The 23911-nt window shown below is 55.1% G+C and overlaps 6 protein-coding genes across 6 annotated transcripts; 5 read left to right on the top strand and 1 right to left on the bottom strand.

The window, feature by feature from the left end:
* Positions 1 to 755: 755 nt before the first annotated feature.
* Positions 756 to 5248, top strand: dsk1 (Protein kinase dsk1; the record flags this gene model as incomplete). Its single annotated transcript, XM_036644240.1, has 5 exons — positions 756 to 922; positions 3419 to 4209; positions 4349 to 4412; positions 4482 to 4737; positions 4808 to 5248. 5 exons carry the CDS (start codon positions 756 to 758, stop codon positions 5246 to 5248), a joined length of 1719 nt encoding a protein of 572 aa, XP_036490536.1.
* A 1027-nt stretch (positions 5249 to 6275) lies between these two features.
* IWS1 (Transcription factor IWS1) lies at positions 6276 to 7671 on the bottom strand (the record flags this gene model as incomplete). Its single annotated transcript, XM_036644241.1, has 3 exons — positions 6276 to 6543; positions 6597 to 7075; positions 7138 to 7671. 3 exons carry the CDS (start codon positions 7669 to 7671, stop codon positions 6276 to 6278), a joined length of 1281 nt encoding a protein of 426 aa, XP_036490539.1.
* Positions 7672 to 8285: 614 nt separating this feature from the next.
* Positions 8286 to 9894, top strand: brr6 (Nucleus export protein brr6; the record flags this gene model as incomplete). The annotated part of the gene is made up of 3 exons (XM_036644242.1): positions 8286 to 8394; positions 8485 to 9467; positions 9529 to 9894. 3 exons carry the CDS (start codon positions 8286 to 8288, stop codon positions 9892 to 9894), a joined length of 1458 nt encoding a protein of 485 aa, XP_036490538.1.
* Positions 9895 to 13434: 3540 nt separating this feature from the next.
* On the top strand, positions 13435 to 16172 carry nit-4-2 (Nitrogen assimilation transcription factor nit-4; the record flags this gene model as incomplete). The annotated part of the gene is made up of 5 exons (XM_036644243.1): positions 13435 to 13680; positions 13766 to 14922; positions 14975 to 15093; positions 15148 to 15382; positions 15437 to 16172. 5 exons carry the CDS (start codon positions 13435 to 13437, stop codon positions 16170 to 16172), a joined length of 2493 nt encoding a protein of 830 aa, XP_036491201.1.
* Positions 16173 to 17198: 1026 nt separating this feature from the next.
* On the top strand, positions 17199 to 18414 carry PEX16 (Peroxisomal membrane protein PEX16; the record flags this gene model as incomplete). The annotated part of the gene is made up of 2 exons (XM_036644244.1): positions 17199 to 17379; positions 17438 to 18414. 2 exons carry the CDS (start codon positions 17199 to 17201, stop codon positions 18412 to 18414), a joined length of 1158 nt encoding a protein of 385 aa, XP_036490533.1.
* Positions 18415 to 22361: 3947 nt separating this feature from the next.
* CGCS363_v012396 (uncharacterized protein) lies at positions 22362 to 23911 on the top strand (the record flags this gene model as incomplete). Its single annotated transcript, XM_036644245.1, has 4 exons — positions 22362 to 23051; positions 23110 to 23166; positions 23228 to 23440; positions 23489 to 23911. 4 exons carry the CDS (start codon positions 22362 to 22364, stop codon positions 23909 to 23911), a joined length of 1383 nt encoding a protein of 460 aa, XP_036490535.1.

Genomic DNA, 23911 nt, shown 5'->3' on the forward strand with positions numbered 1-23911 from the left:
ACCTGTCCGCTCGTTGCTCAGTGCTGTCGTCGCCACAGCCTTCGTCGCCGTCGTCATCTTGGTCCCCGCCGCATCGCGCGTCGTCTCGCATCATATCGGAGCACATCTGATGAATCCCACCCGCCGACTTACCTGCTGCTGACTGGCCGCGCCAACCTGGTGATACACTTCTTTCGCATCTCCGTGGATCCGGTCGCCACGCTTCCATCGCCAGCTTCATTCGCCATTGACTTCTATCGCTCTCTCCTCCCGCATCCGCCTTCACATCTCCTCTGACAAGAGCTCCACCACGCCATCTTTTTCTTCACGCACTTCCGACTGCCGCTTCGCCTGCCATCTCACGTCCTCGATTGACCTCTGCCGCCCCTGCTTTCAACAGATCTCTTGCTCTGCGCCAGCTGCCCGAACGCGCGACCACCTGTACGACTTTGAAAATCCCGCGATACCACTCCGAACCAGACAAGCCCCTACGGGCTGCAACACCAATTGCCTTGGACGAGGCCGACAATTGACACACGCTCGTACGCACGCACGCACGCACAGCCGCCCGTCCTCGCTGCGCTACAATCGGGTATCGAGCTTGGGCTGGTCACCACAGACGGAACATCGCCAATCCAAGGCCACCGGCGGTGCGCTCTCCTGACCTCGCCTCGCCCATCTGGAACGGTCGGCCGTGACCCCCATTCTGTCTGTCCCCCACACTCACCCTTCTGGACGATACTTTACATACCGCATCGCCGATTCCACTGCCCATCATGAACGGCACCCAACAAGCTTCGGAGCCGCTTGCGCAACAGCCTCTGCAGCCCGCGGCTGCCAACGTCAACGCCAATGCCAGCGCGAATGCCAATGGCAACTCGACGGTCGCCAAGAAGCGCAAGAAGGAGGGCTTGAAGCCCATCATCACCACCGAAACTCCTCAGTAAGTGTGTTTATGGTCTCCTTGTACCTTTTTTTTTTTTTTTTTTCGATTTCTTTTATTTGCAGCGACCAAGAAGGTTCCGTGTTGTTTGATTTCCATTATTTGACGGGTGGGTACCGTCGAGATTGTTGGTTGTCATCATCTCAATACGGACGCCAGTTGGCGTCCCGAGCTTCATTTATACAGGACATTACCCTGCCTTTCCTTACCTTACCACACTCCGCCTGCCAAGTTGTTACCCCTCTATCCTGTCTAAAACTGTGCCCGATGCCGCACGTCCTTCCCTGCGCGTCGCTGCGGGGCGGAGTACGGGGGGCCAGTTGGATGGATGGATGGGGGCCCCTCCAGCCAGACCAGACCAGTTTGAGCCGTCGAGTGCAGTCGAGTGCAGTCAATTCAGTTCAGTCCAGTCCCAATCGGCACAAGGAGCAGCGGCATCAGTAGTCATCAGTGCTTTCTGCCCAGGACCGCGCCGCGCAGACTGTCTCACTTCCGGACATCTGGGAAGCATGCGTCAAGCAGGAAACAAGATGGCGCTGGAAGACGCTACGGCAGCGAACAAGCAGAACAGAAGAAGAAGAGTGAGGAACAGACAGCAAGGCCCCAGCGGAACAGATACCCGGCGGGGATCTGTCACTGGATCGGGCGCATGCGCTGCGGTTGCACACAGGGCCGGCCATTGGAGGAGATTGAAGCGTTGTTTGGCGCGCAAAACATCAGGTCGGGCAGAGGCAAGAGAGGGACCGCACAGGGTGGGAGACGGCCGCTCACCCAGCGGTATTACGGGTCGCCAGCTGTTGCCGCCACCGCGACACTCTGCCAGGGCTGATGATGCGCAGCAGCAGCGCGGTGAGGTGCATCTACCTGTCTTATTGATGTGGTCTGCGCCGCGCTGCGCTGCGCTGCTCCGCCGGTGCGACAGATACCCATGATGAGAGGCCGGCAACGCGAGGGGCCGGGATGATGGACGGGAGAAGAGGAGGAGGAGGAGGAGGAGGAGGAGGGAAAAAAAAGTGCTAGGTTTGTGCTGACCTGACGGGGTGCCCTGACTGAAGCTTGCCTGTCGTATGTGCCCGTCTTTTGCACGAACTCGACCCGACTGCATACCGGGGACTGACCAGGCCTGACCTGACCTGACTGGACCGGACTGAACTGAACTGAACTGAACTGAACTGAACTGGACTGGACTGGACTGGACTGGACTGCTGCGCTCATCACTCACAGCTGGTTTGCTGCACACTGACAATCTGCACTCACGGCATCTGGGGACGGACAGAGATACAACAGAGGGGCTGGATAGTTTTCAGACATATCGCGACTGGACTGAGCTGGCTGGACTGGACAGTGAACAGAACAGCACAGAACAGAGCGGGACTGACAGACTGGCTGGGCTGACTGGGCTGGGCTGGCTGGCGCGCGAGAGTGAGCGCTCACCGTCACCCTCCCCACTGGTCCTGATCCGACCCGACGACCCTGGCCAAGGTGGCCCAGACTTTTGCGTTGCCAGACCACTGAGCAGTCGCTCTCTCTCCCCCCCCCCCCCCCCCCCCCGTTGCGCGCATCACTGACCCCTCTCGCGCTACCTGCCCTGCTTTGCTGCCCGTTCTGCTCTGCTTGCTGCGACCTTCCATACCTACTTACCCTTTCCCGCCTGCTTTTATTACTTCCTTCCATATTACGTGCCTCTTTCTGCTACCTATCCTTACCGTTACCTACCATACCTACCTGCCTCAACCTTCCGCCCTTCCTCCTCTTCCACCTCCACGTCGGAGGCAGTTTTTTTAACCTGCCCTTCCTTACCTACCTTACCTACCTTAACTAGTGCACGCCTACCGCCTGGCTGATTGTTCCCGCGCCTCGCCTCGCCTCGCTCGCCTCTTCCTCTCCCGTCCTCTACCTCCACGTCCCTCGCCCAAAATCACTCCCCCCCCCCCCCTCCTTCGCTTCCCCTCCCCTCCCATTCAACCTTTACCCACCCCAGTCGGTCACGACCTGACTGGACTTGCCGCTGTCACTACTTTCCCATGTTGTGAGCGGCGCCAGTTTCGCACTGGATCCGCACTCTTTTTTGATATTTTCCCCTTCATTCTTGTTTTGATTCCCGCCCGTTGCCCGGACCTCCGCCCGTTCTGTCTTCTCTTTTCTTGACTATAGGATTGTTCGCGCTGGATGCGCAATGTTGCAAATATGAGCTTCCTCAAGACAAGGTTTCTAGCCTCCCAAACCCCCTTCCAAAGTCATCGCATTTCGTGGTGCCCGAGTCCATCTTCGTTGCTTTGGACTGGCGCCGCGAAATCTTCACCCACCAAGCCACCCACCCGTTATTGCTGCTCCTGTTGCTGCTGCTGCTGCTGCTACCACTGCCACTGCTATTCTCCACCCCCGCCATTTTGATCACAATTCTGATGACGCCTTTTTCCCGCGCCGCGCTGTCTCTGCCCGCACATGTCTCGATGGCCTCCACAGGAAAGCTGACCTTTTTCTTCTCTGTCGCAGAACCCACCAATTGTCTGCTGCCATGCAGAACTCGCCTACTTCGACTTCGTCTGGCGACGACCCCGCCGAGAACACGGCCGACGAGGAAGATTCCGAGGACTACTGCAAGGGCGGCTACCACCCCGTCCAGATTGGCGAAAAGTTCAAGGACGGCAAATACACAGTCGTGCGAAAGCTTGGATGGGGTCACTTTTCCACCGTCTGGCTGTCCAGAGACAACACCTCTGGAAAGCACGTCGCTCTGAAAGTCGTCCGCTCTGCTGCCCACTACACCGAAACCGCTATTGACGAAATCAAACTCCTCAACAAGATTGTCCAGGCCAAGCCCGACCACCCTGGCCGCAAACATGTAGTCAGCCTCCTGGACTCTTTCGAACACAAGGGCCCCAACGGCACACACGTCTGCATGGTTTTTGAGGTATTGGGCGAGAACCTGTTGGGCCTAATTAAGAAATGGAACCACCGCGGCATCCCCATGCCCCTGGTCAAGCAGATCACAAAGCAGGTTTTGCTGGGCCTCGACTATCTCCACCGCGAATGCGGCATCATTCACACCGACTTGAAGCCCGAGAATGTCCTCATCGAGATTGGCGACGTCGAACAAATCGTCAAAAAGGTCGTCAAGAGCGAGCCTAGCGACAAGGAAAACAACAGAAACGGCCGCAGGAGGAGACGGACTCTCATCACGGGCAGTCAGCCGTTGCCCTCCCCCCTCAATGCCAGCTTCAACCACAACAATCTCTTCCCCTCCACGAACTCTCACACGAGCCTCGGTCAAATGTTGCACGAAGGTATGCGACGTCTCCCCAGCACCCGCCACCTGTGTCCCCGCGAGTTGCGCCACCCACAAAGGTCCCGCTGCATGTAACGACCTTGTGGCGCATGGTTCTGGTCGCACAAGTAGGAAAAGCGCTAACAGCCTATGCTCAGGCAAAGGATCCAATGACTCTTCTCCCAAGCGCGACGCTGACCAGAAGACGCGCGAAAAGACGGCGTATGTATACCCCACCTCACAAAATAGTGGATGACTATACCTGAGACTGACCGCCTTTTCTCTGTGCAGCGACCTCCTCACAAAAGAAGTTTCGGGTATCTCCCTCGATAAGACGAGCAGCTCACCATCTTCCGGCGAGAAGCGCAAGGCCGAAGATGCCCACGCTTTCGACATCATCAGCGTCAAGATTGCGGACTTGGGTAACGCCTGCTGGACCAACCACCACTTTACCAACGATATCCAGACCAGGCAGTACAGGTCGCCGGAAGTTATACTTGGGGCGAAATGGGGCGCAAGTACTGATGTGTGGAGTATGGCGGCGATGGTACGTTTGCCCTCCGACGACCAACAGCTACTTCCAAAGACATTGAGAACTAATGATTCCCCACCTCTAGGTTTTTGAGTTGATCACTGGTGACTACCTGTTCGACCCCCAATCGGGAACCAAGTACGGCAAGGACGACGATCACATTGCGCAGATCATTGAGCTGCTGGGGCCTTTCCCCAAGTCGCTCTGTTTGTCTGGCAAGTGGTCACAAGAGATCTTCAACCGCAAAGGCGAGTTGCGTAACATTCATCGCTTGCGACACTGGGCCTTGCCAGATGTCCTGCGCGAGAAATATCACTTCAAGGAGGACGAGGCAAAGCGCATTGCTGATTTCCTGACTCCGATGCTTGAGCTTGTCCCAGAGAAACGTGCCAACGCTGGTGGCATGGCAGGACATTTGTGGCTCGACGACACTCCCGGCATGAAAGGCGTCCGAATCAACGGACTAGAGGTGGGCAGCCGGGGAGATGGCATTGATGGGTGGGCGACAGAGGTGCGGAAACGGTAGGGTAGAGGGGGCAAACATAATGAGAGACCGCATTCGAAGCATCGGGGGCCACCATACACCAAGATGTCGACCCTAATTCATGGAAATGAACGGTTCAGGCCCCCCTCCTTAAACCAGATCCCCTTTGCACAATTTCTCTGCCTGCGCCCGATCATCTCTGTCTGTCACACTGAACCACGCACCATTGGCATTGACCTATTTCTGCACACATCTTGATGGCAACAAAGACAAAGCGGCATGGTGCCAGGAGTTTTGCTCTTCGTGCCAGGGCCAAAGACGGACGGGACGTTCCAAACACACAAACACAACGACAATACGGCATCATTATCATCATCATCATCATCATCAAACAGCTACTACGTATGATAGTAATGGAGGGGGGTGTGAGGAGGCCACAAAGCAGAAGAAGCGGCAACCAAAGCCCCCCGCCTCTGAAGGAAACCACGTGTACAGGGCATGTCAGATCCCTGATATGGAGGAGTAGATAGAACTTTTCTTAGTTTTCTAGGTCGAGAAAGTCCAGCACTGTCATCAGCTTACAGAGAGAGGGAGAGAATTAGTTGCATGGAAGACAGGGAGGATGTCGGTGTTGAACTAGGCCGTGCTGGACTTGGGAATGAGACGCATCATGATTGGCTCATGTCTACTATGTGTGACCTCAAGCTGCGAACATAACCTCATCTATCAACATGTCGTCACCAGGCCATGCAGCAACATCTTGAGTCCCCCTTTTTTGTGCAAATGTCACATTCTGTCTAGGAGTCCATGTCAATCCCTTCTACTCCTCCTTCCATGACAAACCGGAACGCCTTTTGTGCCCGCCTAGAAAAAGTTCAAGTCGCCCGTTCTGTCTCAGCCTCTCCCTCATCATGTGGATCAGAACGAGCCTCTGACCAGCTCTGTGCTCGTCTCCATCTTGCCACGCCTTTCCATAGGCGACTTCTTCGCTGGTAAATAGCCAGCGAATCAGCCACCACAAACCGGCAAGCTTCGTTGCTACACCCCGCCATCATAGCATACGGCTTCCTCATCGCTTCTTGCCCTTCGCTGTCATCTTGCGGAATGCCTCCAAGCCGCCTGCTCCAATAGGGCGGTGATCCGGCGCACGAGACACGTCGTACGTGCTCTTTGGTGCGATTGTGTAGCTCGAAGGGAGGCCACCAGGACGAGCGCGGTTAGAGGTAACGACCGGCGCGAGCATGGCCTCACGTTCTGCTTCCCTGGCTGACTGCGAGGGCCGCTGGGGAAGGTTGAACTGCGAGCTGCCTGCCTGGCGCTGAGACATCTTGAGTGCCCTGTTCGAAAGATTAGCAACGCTGTCGTGTGACACTGAACTAGGGAGACGTACTCGTAGTCGAACTCGCGCGTCTCGATGTGGCGCTTCTTGTAATCGTCCGTTCGCTTCAGAATCGGTCGACTCCAATCACCCAACAGCCGCTCGGCCATACGTTTGATGCCAGGCTCAGGCTTCTTCGAGCGGGTGTAGAAATAGACAACTTTTCCGATGCCGCTGCTGAGCAGCACCTCCTTTTCGATGGGCAGACGGATGAGGGCCTGGAAGATCTCTCTCTGAATGTTGTATGCTGGAAGAGAACCGTCGTTGAGGGGCTCCAGGAAGAACTTGACGTGTTGCAGAAAGTTCGTGTCAGGGTCGAGAATGGCATGCTGAACATTGTTGCGGTTGAGGAAGTCCTTCACCTGGGGTAGGAGCTTCAACTTGTGAACAGCAGGTTGGCCCGCCTCGCGCGCCGAATTGTCGGCCTCGCATGCTCTCTCCATCGCGACCTTCAGATCAGCTATCTGCTCGTCCATTTCATCTTCCAGATCCTACATCATGATGTTGTTAGTCAAGACTTGTCCTCTCTGGCCTGGGAAAGCGGGCGACCCACGATCTCGTCCTTCTTCTTCTTGCGCTTAGTAGGTCCCTTCATCGCGGCGTCCAGAGCTCGATCGATTGCCCGGCGTCTGCGCTCCTCTGGGGACAGGTGGGATTCATCATCAATCTCCGGTGAGGCAGCCTTGGATCGCGGCTTCCTCTCGCCGTCCGCAACAGCGCGTCTCGACTTCCGAGCCGGTCTGCCAGCTTCGCCGTCCGCATCGCCAGCCGCGTCATCATCGCGTGACCGTTTCTTGTCTCTTCGCCCCTCCTTTGGTTTCCTTGGCTTGTCTCCATCGGCTACCTTTCGCTTTCCAGCCTTGAGCGTCTTAGCGACGTCTTCATCGACAGTTATAGGGCGATCTTCAATGTTGGCCGTGGCAGGGTCGTAGTCCTCAAACTGGTCTTCGTCGATTTCCGAAAGGTTATCCGATTCCTGGTCGGAAAGATCTTCGGCGGTCGCGCCACCCGCACCCTCACGAGGCTCTTCGTTGTCGGCGTGGTCGTCGCGCGTTGGCGACTCGGGGAGAGATTCAAGGTCCGACATGTTGGCGACGACGGATGTGTGATGCTGAACGGGGGTTTGAAATGGCCCGGAGAGTGAGCTTTCAATCGCGGAGACGTAAGCAGCAGGTGCAGCCCTTCAAAGCAGTTGCCACGCCAGAAAGGTGATCGTAGGAAATGGGAATAGTTGATGGATGAGGTTGGAGAGGCGGAAGAAGCGTCGTTTAGCCCTTTGATTTTCAGTTGGTCCAAGCTTAGATAGAAGGGAGATACCTCAGGTAGGCATCTCTCGCAGCGACCCTCAGCCTCATCTGTTCAGCCACATCAGCTAAGATGGCGGTACGTACCGCGCCACTAGAGTTCGACGGGACCAGGCCACCGGGAGGTTCCGTTGCCTCAGGCACGGTTTGTTTACTTCCAACAGACCTAAGATTCTGGTTTGTTCATTGACAGCAGCCCAGAACATTTCCTTACATGGTTGGTCACTACCACCACCACTACCCTGATTGATCATCTGTGACGAGCTGTCGCACTGCACTCTCTGCACTTCTCACCAACACCTTTGCTTTCGCCTTCACCTCTCGTTCAATCTTGGCTTCGTCTTCCTTTGTTTTGTTTTTTCCCCCGCACTTCTGCTGTGCATGCGAAAGCTCCAACATGGACCGTCGGACATATGAAAGCCCCATGGAATGGGAATACCAGGATCGTGGCCCTTTGGATGCAACCAGCCCGTTTTCCCACGTTGCAAACAGCAGCACCAAAAACAGTACGTCCGCATGTGGATACACATATTCGCTGCCCCAGACCGGCCTCATATGCAATCAGTTTCTTCCCGCTGACCGCGATTCTGTTGTAGTCTTCAACTCTCCGAATAAATTTGCCAGCCCTCGACCGAACTTGTTCGCCAGCAGCCCCTCCAAGCCGAACCCTTTCGCGAACAGCCCGTCCAAGCCACTACCCTCCCTGCCACCCCAGACTTCACTGTTCTCCCCGAGAATTCAGAGCAGCAACACCGCGCCGCCGTTCCGGAATCCTGCTTTTACGACACCGCGCAAGCCCTTCGATGAATCGGTCTTCTCAGAAGCTTCCGGCGCAGAGAGCAGCCCCGCCCTGACCGAAAATTCCGAGTTCCCGGATGACACCCCCGAAATCGATCGATTCGGAGATATGAACATGGGCGCAATGACGCCCTCCAAGGTTGACAAGAGCTTCCGCTACGCCAAAACTGGCTTGCAATCTTTGAAGCGCCATGCGCCAGGCAAAGGCGAGATTCCAAGAGGAGGAAGAGACTATCCCGCCATAAGGAAGCGGAAGCGTCATAACATGGACCGCGATGTTGGCGGAAGCGTACGCTTCCACGGTTCGCAGGACTGGGACTCAGAGGATGATTCGGAGGACGATTCCCGGCAGTCATCTCAACGGAGCAAGGGCAAGAAGAGGAACAACCGCACCTGGGTCGGCAACTTGTTCCATACTCTCGAGGAGCACCCGAATGCCCCAGAGAACCTCTACCGCTGGATCCAGCTGATTGTCAACTGCGTCCTCGTCTCTGCGTTCGTGTTCTTCTGCTGGTCCATTGTGGATACAGTCCGGTCCGATATTAGAAACGCGAACGAAGTGGCTCGCCAGGAGATCGAAAGCAGGATGGCAGAATGCCGCTCGGAGTACCAGCTCAACGAATGTGCCAAGAAGGACAGGCCGGCGCTGAAGGCCATGTGTGATGAGTGGTATGAATGCATGATTCAGGATCCGTCAGCCATCATGCGCGTGAGAGTCACGGTCAAGCAAATTGCAGAAATTCTCAACGAGTTTGCGGGCGCGATGCAAGTCAAGGCTTGGGTAAGTTACTGGACACTACCGCCGTGAAGATTGGCCCGCAATTGCTAAGCTTGTATGACAGGTCTTCTTCTTCGGCATTCTGCTTCTGTGTATCGTTGCAAACAACCTCACGCTCGGCCGCCTTGCAAACACGGCCAGCACAGATCGGCCTACAGTGCACCGCGCAGCGTCCGGGTCTGCTCCAGAGCCGTCGGTGATTCCTCAGCCCTCACAAGCATACATGTGGGTTCCGATTCAAACGCCCTCCCGCCGCCGACAGCATCTCAAGTACGACGTGGATAGCGACGCTACGGACACGGATGCATCTCCGCCAAAGATGATTATGCCGCCGCGAACACCTTCGGGACGGCGAAGCCCGAGCAAGGGCGATCGGGACCGGCTACGGAGCCCGGCCAAATACGGTCTTAGCCCCGTCAAGGGCTATTGAAAAGTCTAATATCTCACTTTTCCTCAGAGGTTGTAGGGTACACATAAGACGCTCGGTACAATGCATGGTCTGGAGTTGTGAGGTTCATTTGTATAGTGTGAAATCCAGGGGACAGGGTTCTTGGGGTTGATGCGGCGTCATCTGGAAAGCAAGCTGGAAAGCTGAGGCCTGTTCCTGGAAAGGGTTAGGAAATGCAGGCTGGAAAGCCGAAGCACAGAGTCGAGCAGTACGGTGAACTCTTGTAACCGTACTTCGTTCTTGGCCGCGAATGCAAAGTTCGTTTGTCAATGGATTTAATTATTTCTGAAGCTTTTCGCCAACGTGAGCTAGAGACGCGTGTTTTTGTTAGAGCGTAAGGTAACCCAGGAACCTACCTACGTTCTGACAGCGGAATTGCTTATTATCCGTCAGTGAGGTCTTTTGTGGTTTCCGATTCCTTCCTAACTACTCTATATCAATATTCCATTCGTATGCAGTGTACGCATACACCTCTGTACCGTCAGTGAGGTCAGGGCACTTCGGTTCCAAGTAGACTAAAGGGGCCGAGTGGTCTAGAACCCATGCTAGTGGCTTAGTCATGCATCTCTTGGGTGCTCCCGTTGAAGTGGACTTTTTCTCCCGCGTCCAGCCCCTGCCAAATTCCATGACGTCAATTTTCTCTCACTGACGCACGGAGAATTCGGCCTTGCTCTTCGTCAAGCCCCTCTCTCTGAACAGTGCCTGAAGGTTTCGTTCGTCTCTTGAGAGGGTGTGCCCTCGTCCTGAGATGATGACCACAGAGAGGCTGGGAAAGATAGGGGATCCACTTCACTCTTGAAAGCCAGGAGTTGGCTATGCCGCTTTTCTACTGACACTGTCTACGGACAGGCAGCGACGAGCGGAGTGTATTCCGCCACAGCAGGTGTCCAATATGTTCCGTGTACTTGGGAACATGCTGCCACCCTCAGAGCTTGTTGGGTGTGTAACATGAGAGCGAGTCCTTACGTCAGGCAAGACATCTTTAGGGTTCCGACTCGATGGAAGCAAACGTTAGTTGAGAAGAAGGGCGTGGCTTCTAGGGGTTACGAAACATGAGCCGATGTGGCTTTTCGCCGTGGGCTGAAGGACACCAATGTGCACGAGAATTAGGTAGCGAGAGAGACGATGCATCAGGTTAAGGGACTCTGGTGCTTCAAGTTGCCTTGGGTGCTGGAAATTGCCGGAGCAAAATAGCGAACTCGCCAGCAGTTGCGGCCTGAGGTATACTTCAACGTGAAGTCGACCTGAGGAACCCAGTCCCCAACCTCTCGATCTATGTAACGTGGCTAGGGCGGAAGGCTTGAAAGAGCCCTCGACGCGGGGCATCAAACCTAGTGCCTCGGGCAATTCTGCTCGCAAGGCGTTGTCGCCAGCCTCGGGCGACCCGCGCATCCGTTGTATGCTGCCTGATACCAACAAGAGTGCAAGGAAGTCCCTGTGATGAGCAGGGTTTCATAATGCAGCGCGGTGCTGGGGGCTCATAGACCACACCTAGGTGAAGCGGCGCCGAAATTGCAAAAGAGGAGCCGCCCGGAGGAAAATATCCAGGCGGAAGGGAAGAATACGGCGACGCGGATACGGTACGGTGCGGTGCGATGCGGTAGGTAAGAAGGGGGGAGGTTGGGCAGACATGGGGCCCTGCTTTTTTGCTCAGCTGCTGCCATTCACAACGCCGCCGCACGCGATTTCATTTCTTCCCTGCCGCTGCGCTTCGCAAACCATGGCATATCAGGTACCGGATGCAGCCGATAGGACGGGTGGATGGGTGTGAATCGGGCTGGTCGAAGTATGCACAAGTGCCGGTGAGGACGCAAGGCAGCTAGCAGAAACCGATGCAAAGCTTTGAAAGATTTCACGGCAGCTGTTGCGAAGCAGATTCGAGGGAGTATTGCGATGGGCTGAAGGTATTTGTACTTCCGTCGCATTTGGTCAACGTGAGAGGTAGCTGCGTTCCCTACCTTACCTTACACTAAGGTACCGTCAGCATGGTGGACTCTGTGGTGGGGCGAGAGCTACGAAGCTATGATCCATCCCACACGGTACCTTACCGTAGCTGCAAAACGGTACCTTGCTGAGTTAGCGCTTGCGACAGACGAGAGGGGAGGCCGCAAACCCAGATCACTCACTTCCCGTCGGAGCTCTGGGCAGGTCACCATGGTGGATTGAGGCACCGCAAGTGGGCTCGACCTCAGGCACTCAAGATATGAGCAGCGGAGGTGGAAGAGTACTGCGTATTTGGTGTGTGTAGAAAGATGTCTACGTGTAAGCTGAAGGAAAGGCACCAAAGTAACCTTCGGATGCCTTGCCATCACCGAGGCTTCATTGTCTGGGAATTCCGTAGGTTGGATTGCCCTTCCTCGCCGGCAGCTTCGCAGGTCGTCCCGTGAGAGGCTCATTAAGGTACACTGTAGCTTAGCTGCACACACACAAACACCCACACACCCATACTCACACACCTGGTCTGGTCAAGGCAAGGAAAGTATCTCATGCAGACCAGAGCTACCGTGGCTCTTGCCTTACCAGCTGCCTACCGACCTGACCTGACGCGGGATTGGCCTTACCTGCCTGACCAAACTAGACGGGACATACGAAAAAAGTTTCTCCTCCACCTCAAGCGTAAAAACAACTGGATCTAGACCTGGGACCTGGACCTTGTTTGCGCACGAAGCTCTGCAATCTGGGGAAGGAACTGCCCTGCACCTGCATCTGCACGGCAATAGCCACACAGCTTTGGAGGCAGAGACCGAGATACAGAAAGAGTCTGTGCCTCAACCCGCTTGTGTTCAGTCTCCGTTACCTAGTCCCGACCACGCCGCCGCACCGTCATCCCTTCCCGCCTTTTCCACCACTTTCCTCTTCATCACGACGGCCAATCCTTTTTTTTTCCTTGGTTCCCATTCTAAATTCTTTTCGCCCTCACCGCCCTACGTTCATAGTGCTTCCGATGTCCTGTTCCCCGTCCCAACCCTCGATTTGTACCTAACTACATACACTTCCGACGTATGCTTCAATCGTCCGCATACCAATAGCAGGAGGGGCCGTGAGGTGCCTCAATCGTCGAATGACCAGTCGTCTCTCAGGACCTCCCGCTCACGACCCCGCGACTCACGAGACGCCACTAAACCGACTGCAAAAGCGACGAAGCCCATGACTATATACCAATCGGCCGAACCCTAGAAAGCGACAGGTCCTCAAACCTCTACAGCGTGCCCCACGATCCATGCCTTGGTCCCTTGCGCCTTCGTTACCCTCCACCGCCCCGCGCCAACTCACTTCGCGTGCGCCTACTATCCGGTTCTCCATTCTCCTCGACAAATCCAAACCCCGTCGTGGTCGCGCGATCCCGCGTCAGCTTCATTCCTAAAGCTCTGTTGCCTTCGATAAGATACATGTCGTCTTGCGCCCGTCTTTGAACGGCCTCATTATGACAATTCGCATACAAAGCTTTGAAGGTCGCGTTTGCTCTGTGGACTCGCCTCGAGGCCACCCTCAGTCAACGTGAAGCGCGCAAGTACTGCCGATATGGAGGAGGCATCCGGTGGCCAGTCGCAGGCCCACCCCGGCGCCGGCGCTGCCTCCTCCGTGGGGGCATCATCTGCTTCCGCTGCCGCCTCTTCAGCCGCCCCCGTACCTGCTTCGACTCCAGCAGCGCCTTCCGCTGCGACCCCAGCCTCTACTTCCGGTCCCGGCCAGCTATCCAAGAGGAGAAGAGGACTGGGTGTTGTAACACCCAACGCCTGTACCGAGTGTCGGAAAAAGCGTGCCAAGGTATGCGATTGTCAGGCTTCGTGACACACCAAGGTGCTCTCACTCCATTTCAAGTTCCGTTATCTGACCTCTTTGCTGCTACTAGTGCGACGGCCAAAAGCCATGCGGCCGCTGTAAGGCTCAGAAAGACGTAGAGTGTGTGTACGAAATCCCGGTTCGCCAATCCAAGGAGCATCTCCGGACCGAGATCGAGCAACTGCGCCAACGTCAGCGCTCCAGTGACCAGGTCATCGCAGCGCTGGTGCGGTCCGACATGTGGGAAGATGTGCTCCAGCGCCTGCGCAACGGTCAGAGCCTTGAGTCAGTATCGGAATGGCTTGGCGGCACCCTCCCATCTGGCGGCGGTCCTCGGCCGTCCTTCAGCCGTCCGGCTGAGCCATCCAGTGAAGCGAGCGGCAGCTTGAATACACGCTCTGGATACCCAGGATCAGGCCCTGCCCCAATCAGGACAAGAAACCTTGGGGGAACTGGATCGGTGACCATGAGTCCCAATACAGGACAGTCGGGATTGCGCCAGGATCTGGACCCCAACAGTCCTTGGCACCTCTCGTCTCATAGTCAAAGCACTAGGAGTAACTCTCATCCTGACTTGATGAACTGGAGTGCAGACACAAATAGGCTCCCTCAAGGGCCCATTGATTCATGGCCGGAAAGTGCTAGTAACACGGAGGCGTCTGAAGGCGGGAGGTATCAAGGGCTTGATCAGGTTCTCGCACCACTTGAGTTGCCTGACATGAAGCTGCCCCCTGAGAACTGGACGAATATTACCGAGGACGGCTCTCTGGTTCAACACCTACTTGCCCTGTACTTCTGCTGGGAATATCCAACATTCGCGTCGTTGAGCAAAGAGCACTTCCTTAGAGATTTCCAAAACGGTATATCCCGATACTGTTCGCCCATCTTGGTCAATGCCCTCTTGGCCTTGGGATGCCGCTTCTCCAGCAAGTCCAGTACGCGAGCTAACCCTAGCGACCCTTACACTTCGGGCGATCACTTTTTCAAAGAGGCGCAGCGACTCTTCTACCTCGAGGACGACCACCATACTTTGACGACCATCCAGGCTTTGGGGATAATGTCCATACGCGAGGCTAGCTGTGGACGGGATTCGGAAAGTTGGTACTACGCCGGTCAAAGTATCCGTTTGGCCATTGAGATGGGGCTCCATCAGCTGCAGGACGACGGAGACCATGATGAGTTTGCGGTTCAGGCTGCCACTTTCTGGGGCGCTTTCGCTCTAGACCAGTAAGTCTATTGCCAGGGTGCGAAGCATGTGTCCTAGCTAACTGCCCCCTAGCGCTTGGTCTCTGGCGACTGGCTCGCTTCCCCAATGTTCATGTTTCCCTCACCTGCCGCCGAAGCCCGCCATAATCGATGATATTGAAGCGTCATTGTGGATTCCTTATACCGATGATGGTGAGTCTATCTGCAGTTGTTACGATCATGTTTGACTGATCAATACTTCGATAGGGGCGCCGCTGCAACGCTCAGCCGAGCAACCTTCCAATGTTCGGTCCGTTTACAAGTGTTTTTGCGAACTGAGTGAGCTTGTACATCAGAGCCTCTACATACTCCACTCTCCAGGCAGGCCGTTGACCAGCCGTGACCTCCTCGGCATCTACACCCAGTACCTAAATTGGTATGACAGGATACCTGAAGTCCTCAGATTGGGTCATAATTTCACCCCCGCTGTGCTCTTTGCGCAGTAAGTCTCCCTTTTACCACGAATCCCCGAAGGCTTTCGCTAAACTCATCCCAGCATGTATTACCATTTTGCGATCCTTCTCCTCTTCCGGCCGCTGATTAAACTTCGAATCATTGGCTCCAAGCTACTGCCAAGAGACGTGTGCTGTCAGGCCGCAGATGCGATTCAGGGTCTGCTACGCTCCTACTCGCAATTGTACACCTTGCGTCGGACACCCTCATTTGTGCCCTACTTCGTTCTGACATCTGCTATTATGCATTTGGCCATCGGAGCAATAGCCCCAGCCCCGCAGAGAGACTCTGATGAATCAGGCGAGACAGCGCCCAAATCATCTGCTGGAACATCACATCCTCCCCGTGGCGTAGAAGCAATCAAACAAGGCATCCGAGATCTGGAGGAGATGGCGCCGTGCCATCATTTCGCGGAACAAGCGCTCAATATCCTGCGGTACCTCGCCAAGAAATGGGGTTTGGAGGTCGACATGGGCTCAACACCCACTTCGGATGCCGAGTATGCACAGCTTGCCAGGCCGTACACTAGCAGTCTGAATTTCTTCGCGCCAAATGTCCTCGAAGACGACTTCATCTGCGTGTGGGGAGGCGGCCTTGGCAGCGGTGAGGCGATGGAATCGAAGGCAGCAGCGGGAACGGGAAGTCAGGAGAGCCCGTCAGTATCGCGAGCGGCTCAAATCATGGAGAATCCTCTATTTTGGCCATTCCCCATGCAAGGCCGCCCAATGCTTCCAACCGGGCGTGAGTTGAAGGAAGCCGGATTTGAGAGGCTTTCATAGGAGTGTGCTCCGGAGGAAACGCCGGCAAGCCGAGCAACCAATTGGAAGACGAAAAGGTACACCACTGACCCATATTGAGTCCCAAACACCTCTTATTTCCCCGTGGGATATGGATAGGGCGAATTGCGTGGGAGGATTTCACCCGTTCCGGAGTTTGGCCTGGGGGCAAGGCATGTCTGTTTTTTGATACCCCGAGCCCTTTCCCGTGAAGACACAGACGACCCGGTGCGATTGTGATTACGGGTATTTCCAATCCGACATCTGTATTATCTTGAATTGTACGGTAGCTGTGTCAAGAAGGGACGATTCTATGCAGGAGACTGAAGAGATGCAAAAGTTCAAGCGGATGTGCCTACACGCGGCGACTGGTACCTTTCACATGGAAGTCAATCGGACGGGATGTGATCCGTATTGAAAGGACACTGAAGCTACCTTATGCAACTAATGGATTGCGCAGGTCCAGGGATGGTCGTTCCCGAGGCATGCAACATAATTTCATTGGCTCAATGCGGCACACTGCTTGGTTGGCCGTGTACTTTCCCGCCTCATGCTGCAATCTCCAGTTAGGTAGGGACTTTACTTTGGGTTAGGTACCTTCCACCTGCGCTTGCTGTACCGTGCTTGTGCCAGTGCCATGGCCGAACGGCTTATGACACCCAGCCTCGGCTCAAAGTCGGCGCCCGGGCTGACCTCAGGCTAGCAGACTGTGGGAGGCAAGGCAGGTAGAGGCAGCTAATTAGCAACACCCAGCGCATCCCGTCACGCCCATCTACGTCGCGATGCGCCGCGCTGAGCACTTCATCACTCCTTCTTACCTCACCACTTTCCTCTGTTTGGACCTTCTTGTGTTCAGAGCAGTAGTTCAATAAGTAATTCGCGCTTTGCCGCCGATAACCTCCACATTCCTTAATCACGCCCATTTTTCGTCCTCTTGCTGTCATCCCTTCGTATTTCGACTCCCCTACCCCTTCTGTCGCTTCTCATCTCTAGTCGCCGTCTTCAACTCGATGCCGTAGAGACCTCGCGATGTCGACCTCAGCCGACGTTCCCAACAAAACACGGCTATCGCACCAGCCATCACCTATTCGTGCTGTGCTGTCGCTGCCGCCGCAATGGCTGCAAATGTATGATGAATTTATCACCAAGAACGCCAGCCAGGTTTCGCAAATAGAGTCGGCCCTCCGGTCTCTGACCTACATCATCCCTGGTAATGCCACTCCCCGCGAAACGACTCGATTGCCTGCCTACTAACCTTTGAGCCCCAGGTCGGTTCCGGGACGCCGAAATCGCATCCGAAACTCTGCATTCGAGTGTGCAACTCCTTTCACTCTACCATGATACCCTACTTATGCGCGCCTTGTCGCGCATCCCAATGGCACGACTACCATCACCCCACAGTCGGTATACCAAGCACTGGACTCAGCGCAGCCCCATGTACCGCCGAATTGCCATGCTCTTGCAGATGGTGACCTATACTCAACTGCTATGCGAGATGGCCGCCAAAAGACGAGGAGGCGAACGTAGCAGATGGCGCGTTATCGTCCTCCTCGAAGCTATCAAAGCCATCTGTCGTCTTTTGCTGCTTCGAGTCACTCGCGCCCGTCCTATCGTCACGCCAGTCCTACCCGAGCGGGAACCCATTCCAGAAGAGCCAGAGTCGGAGGAGGATACCGGCCTGAAGGAGCTGATGGGCGAGTCGGCCAATGGTCATGCCTCCGAAGCTGGGGATGAAGCCCCCAAGCCCCACGAGAAAGATTGGTCGATGCCCAGAACTGGCATGAGTTTACCCTCTTTACCGAACGCCGGCGACATCAGTGGCTACCTGTTGAGCAAGGTCTTAACCGCTGACGATGTCAAGCCAGCGGCAAAGCTGCTGAATCAACTTCAGGGTAGCGCGCAGGCAGCCGAAGTGCTTCACATACTTGCACCATTGGTGTACGCTGTCGCACTCTCAAGGAGCAAGAACAAGAAATCCTGGACACCGTGGCTTGTCGGGTTGACCGTCGAATACGCGGCTCGCCAGCTGAGGGACCGTAGTTTCAGGACTACGCCTCTAGAACGCGACGAATGGAGCAAGAGAGGCTGGGCCATGGGATGGTGGACAATGCGTGGGGCATTCTATGAGAACATTATGAAGGGCGTCGTCGGAGGCGTCAGATCAAGGGTACCTGGGATCATCGGTGGCATCCTGGAGGACTATGAGTATCTATGGGAAAATTACTACTTCAGCACCAGTGCTTGAGCACAGGTTGCGATTGGCAGCCAACCTTTGGGGTCCGCAGGTAGACTGACTGGAGGTCGCTGCCTTGCTCACATCTGAGCAAGATGTCGACAAGACTTGCTGGACGCCGAGGTTTTGAACCATGTCCTCAAGGGTTTTGCCAGACCGCCACACGCACACACGCACACCAACAAGATATGCCCTGCAACACAAACAGCAAAGCACGAGCACAGGGGCATGTTTTCTTTTTCTACATCTACCATGCGGACGACTGGGTACATTGTGCAAGCTGAGACACGTTGGTCAACACGCCTGAGTCGCTTTCGAGAATGGTCGATGCCAAGTCGAATTACACTGCTCCGACGGGCGCTGGGGAACTGGTCTCGTTGGGGCCGCACCATGCGGCTCATGGGCGATGACCATGGCTAAGACATATTGTTAACGGCCACCTGTCTTCCTGCAGAAGTACATGGCGTACAGGGAGACCTTAGAGAGCTTGACCTATCCTAGCGGTTAAGGCCCACGGAGATTTTCCCGGTACTGCGGTTTGCGGTGTGCAATTTCGTGGCTGAAGCTGAGATGATGGAGGATGGCGGGGAGCGACTATGATCGTCCCCCGTCTCTCATCCTACACGATCCGAGACAGCTGCCCTATCCGCTGCAAAAAAGGGATGCGGCTATGACGTCGTCGGGAGTTGTATTCATCGGGGATGGCGGATTATGTTCCAGCAAAGCTACGCTGGGACTGATTCTACCCGCGTCTTACCAGACTCGAGCGAAGTTGAGCCGCTGTTCCTTCTGATTGTCAGATGGCTCAGTGGCATTCCCGAGTAGGATGTCAAAGTTGGAGACGGACATGGAGATACGTGTTGCGGCTCGTGATAATGTAACGAGGATGAATGTCAGAAGGGTTCTTGGACATCGCTTGTGCGGATTGAATTGTTTCCAGATTTCACATCAACACCCATTTGTATCCCTGTGAACTGAGTTATCCCTTGGTCGCCCTTGAAGCTGAAGTAATTTGATTGCTATTTCCGTCGGTCTTGGTGCATTATTTTGCTCGTCGTCCCGTAAACCCCTTGCCTGACAGGCAGCCCACGTTTTTTTTCTTGAGAAGAAGCAGCAGCAGCAACACACCGCTAATTGACTTGGAGGGCAGAGCTTGGGCAGGGGTTGGATGCCACGCTGATTCGAGCTGGAGGTGCGACACATGGATGTCGATCGTATGCCGGATGGCAACGGCGTCTGGGCCGGCTGTGGCATATTGCTTTTTCGAGTTCCACGTCGTCAGGGCTAGGCCTCAAGTGAGTGGTCTATCCCGTGGCTCACTCGGGCCTCAGGTGGCAGGCATGTGCCAATCCTACACACGGATCGGAATTCGAGTCCTGACAGCGCCCGGAGATGTGGTCCTGGACTCCTGAGTCGCACCGGGCTGGGCTGGGCTGGACTGGGCAGACTAGGGATGGTAAGTTTATGGCATCACATCGCATCTCGAATGCCAGACAGTAACTGAAAAGCATATGCCTACATCGTCGATGGTGGCAGGGAGTCCATCATTCAGCAAGTTGGGCTGCATTTACCGGCCATCAGCTCGAATAACCTGCATATCGGCATCATTGAGGCCCAGTCAATCGGGTCGTCATCCGTCATATTTCGCTTGCACAAGTCATCAGGGGAACATGGACGTCACGTCCGAACCCATGGCAGCCTTGAAGGAAACCATGCAGAGTCCAGCCCCGTCTAAACAGACTCAACAGCCTTTATCTAGACACAAATGCAACCCCAGATAATATCCGTGGCGCGGTGTAGCTCGACAACGGCTGGGTCAAAAGTGGGAGTGAGGAATCCATACAGCAAGTCCTGAACGACCCAAGTCGTCAAGACATACGAATACCACGACAGAGCGGCCGGAACCTAGCCGCGAGTCAACGGCCACTTGCGAGTTACGCCTCCGAGTATCTACAAGACGGCAGCCAGACGGATCAGCATGGATGCTGTTGCCGCGAAGAGAAGGATGCAGCAGAGAGAGTACGTATCCAAGTGACGAAGCGAAGCCAAGACGGTCATATCAGGCCATCTCCACTGGTCATTCCATCGTCTCTTTGACGCGGTATGCGAAATTTGAATCATCGCGGATCCATTTTCGAGTGGGAATGAGTCCGGAGGGCTAGGAGCGAGGAGGGGAGGGGCTAGAAAAGAAAAAAGCAATATCCACACCGGCCCTAAGCCTCAACGAGATGCGAATGCAGCAAGCTACGCAATCGAGAACGTTGCCCATTGGCCTGTCTTCCCCAGATCTTGCCCACAGTTTTGGGGCAGTCGACTATCGGCCACTTGTTCGTCTATCGATCGGAGAGTTGTGGATTAGTGCGCGGATAGCTATGGATAGGGTTTTTCTGTCAAGAGGAAGTAGTGTTGATAAATGGATAGAGATGGACCATCCCTGAGAAGAAGGGTTTGTTCCGAGCCAATCCAAGCGTGGCTAGAGGAGGCGAGACAGGCAAGGGTTGCTGGCTGATGGGGTAAGTCAAGACACAGCTTGCAGGAATCTGCAGCTCATCTGCGTCTTCCTATTCTTCGTACGTCCGTACCGGGGGCAGTTGTTTCTTCTCAGGACTGACGAGCATGACAGCACATCGGCGCGCAGAGTGGCAGCGGCTCGACACCACTCGACAGGGGGTTGGTCCATGGTGCATATGTTGATTGTTGGGTGTCTTGCCTTGCTCGAGCATGGAACCCAACTTGGGAACCGAGCCTGAAGCCTGAGCCTGAGCCTGAGCCTGCCCTGCCCGGTCCTGCCCTGCCTGAGCCTCGTTCTGTCTGGCATGAACAGCGGCGAGTTTCGTCTGATGTCGTCTGGCCTTGCCTTGTCCATCTGAATCTAGCCTTGACTTTGGACGCTGCAATCGATGGTTGTCAATCGGCTTAGCTGTCTGTTCCTGGCCTGGCCCTGATCCCGATGACGCCGACGCCGCTCCCCAGGCCTGTACCTTTACCCCTGCTTGTTGTCGTCTTCTCCCTTGTCCGCTGCTACTGGATAGGTACTTCGTAGTACGTCGAACCCCAGCCCATTTGGGCTCCAGTCAAGATTACCTACTGCAGACCATCGCGGCGTGTCGTACGTACGGATACGTACCCGACTCTGCACACATGCGCTCCGCGTTTGCAGAATGAAACCTTGCTATGTATTGCATAGCTCCAGAGCTATCTCTTGCTTGTCTTCAGGACTGGATGTACCCAGTTTACGTACATATAGATAGTGAGGCGTGTCTGGTAGCGAGTGCGGCACCAGCAACGACGACGACGACGACGACGACGAAGACGAGGCCAGAGAGCCGGAGTGTCAGAGTGTCCCCATTGCTTTTTCCTCGCGATACTCTGAGACTAGGGGCCGCCACCTAGGACCACTCGCTTTACCCTTCTTTTTCTGATTCAGGCCGGGAGGAAGAAAAACAACGCTGGCAAGAGCAGAAACAACCCTGAGCACGCCGTCTATGGATCCCACCAGATCGTGAGCGACAGGGGAATAGTACCATCAGATCACCCACCCACACGCGAGCGCGCCCATACACGCACACACACACACCCTTTCTTTCATCATTCTCACTCCCGTCGCACTGCTGTGCAAGACTCAACTCGCCGCTCATCTTACATGACGGCTCGCCTCCGCCCATCCCTAGCCTTTTCCATTTTATATTTGGTGGTCCTTGTCCATCTGCAGTCACCCGTGCCGACAAGCTCAGACCAAATAGCCCCAAAAGCTTGGAGCTGTCCATCAACATCAGATACCACTGGACACAGCCAAGCACAACCTCGGCGGCAACCAGTCAATCGTCCGACGGTCGACATTCCAGGAACGAGACGCCCGCGACATGAGCTTGACCATCTCGAATCGATCTTTTGGGCATCACGGTTCTATCGGGGGAAACGCTTTTGCTCCGTTTCCCCCACCACACCATGGATATCCCATGCATCGCCAACCATGGCCAACTACTCGTCCGCCTGTCCAGGTTCAGCTACAGGACCGAGACAACGCTACTGCCTTGATCAATGCGAACAGTGTCCGTCATAATGCCGGAATATCACTTCAGGGTAAACACTTCGACGCCATTTCCTTCCCCTCCACGGCGTCCACCATAACTCCAGCCTCGAAGAAGTCAAACGACGAGGTTGAAAGTCACAGCCAGACTGCGAGTGTCACTAGCAGCAGATTTGCAACACCAGCTTCAGGACCCACAGTCGGCTCTATCAACCCTTTCGATCTATCTACAACCACTTCAAATACGCCTCGCCATGTTCTCATCCGCGTGGATGGTGATGCCGGCTCCTACCTCGATAGTGTCACTGGCCAACCGGCATTTCAGGAACAGAATCTCCCTTCGGAGTTGAATGGCTCGTTATCAGTTAGTAACGGGGACCCGATTCAGACGGGCTGGAGTGTGGACTATGCGGGCCTGTCCCGTACATCCCGAGATTATGGCAATGGAATTGGCTGGCGATTGCAGGAAGCCGAGGCCGTCGCCGACCCTCACCAGACGTGTAGTTGGCCCCGGAAATTTGTCTGCTCTTTGTGTTCATTACGATGGAATGCCGTTCCCCTACCAGCAAAAGTTATCCGCGGCGATGTCAGTCAGAAAGACAGGATCGACTTAAGAATCGTAAGCGAAACGACACCATCGCGCTGCCATTACAATTAATGTTGCTGACGACGATCAGCCGAATCCGACAGATGCTAAGAGAGATCCAACCTTCTCTCGACCCGGATGCTCCGAGGTACGTTGTGGCAATGTGACGTGACCAGAGAGTGTCGGGCTGACAATGGGCCAACTCACAGTTTCACTACTATCTCGATCATGAATGTTCCGCCAACGAGCCGTGCGTTCGGGGCCTTTGCCAAACTTGCCGACCTGTGTCCCTGTTGCCAGACTTGCAGCCTACGACGCACTGCTGCCCGCCGCAGATTGCTGAGCCGGGGTATCTCAAGGAGATTTATCGCTGCATTATGGACAACTGTGCATTTCTAACAGACACCAGACGAGAGATGAAGGTTTGCATCAAATCGTTCGACCATCTTGCTTCTAGCTAACCCATCCAGGCTCATCTACATTCCCCAAGAAAGAACGGCCATAAAGCGTATCTCACGGGCTTAGCCAATCGCATTGAGACTGGGCAGATACTCAGTGCCATCGATAAGGAGATATCGTCGCGTCTGATGCTCATGTTTAACGATAGGGACGCCCGAGGACAAAAGTCCATCTCGCAACCCATCAACACCGTTCTAGGCCCAGAGGATATCAGCAGCCCCGCGGTACTACGAGAACACACGCAGTGGATGTCCTATCTTGGCCTGCATACGCCCGAGCTTCACCGACGTGACTTTTTTGATCCGAGGACAAACCAGTGGTACTACCGAGAATACAACCTTGACGACGATTTCGAGGACGCATGCGAGAACACCAGGGTTATATCTCACGCCACCGGCCGTGCTGTAAGGACGAGCGACTTTCTTTGGCGATAG

The sequence above is a fragment of the Colletotrichum siamense genome (genome assembly GCF_013390195.1).
Source record: "Colletotrichum siamense strain Cg363 chromosome Unknown KSG_Cg363_contig08, whole genome shotgun sequence".
In the NCBI taxonomy this organism is placed as follows: domain Eukaryota; kingdom Fungi; phylum Ascomycota; class Sordariomycetes; order Glomerellales; family Glomerellaceae; genus Colletotrichum; species Colletotrichum siamense.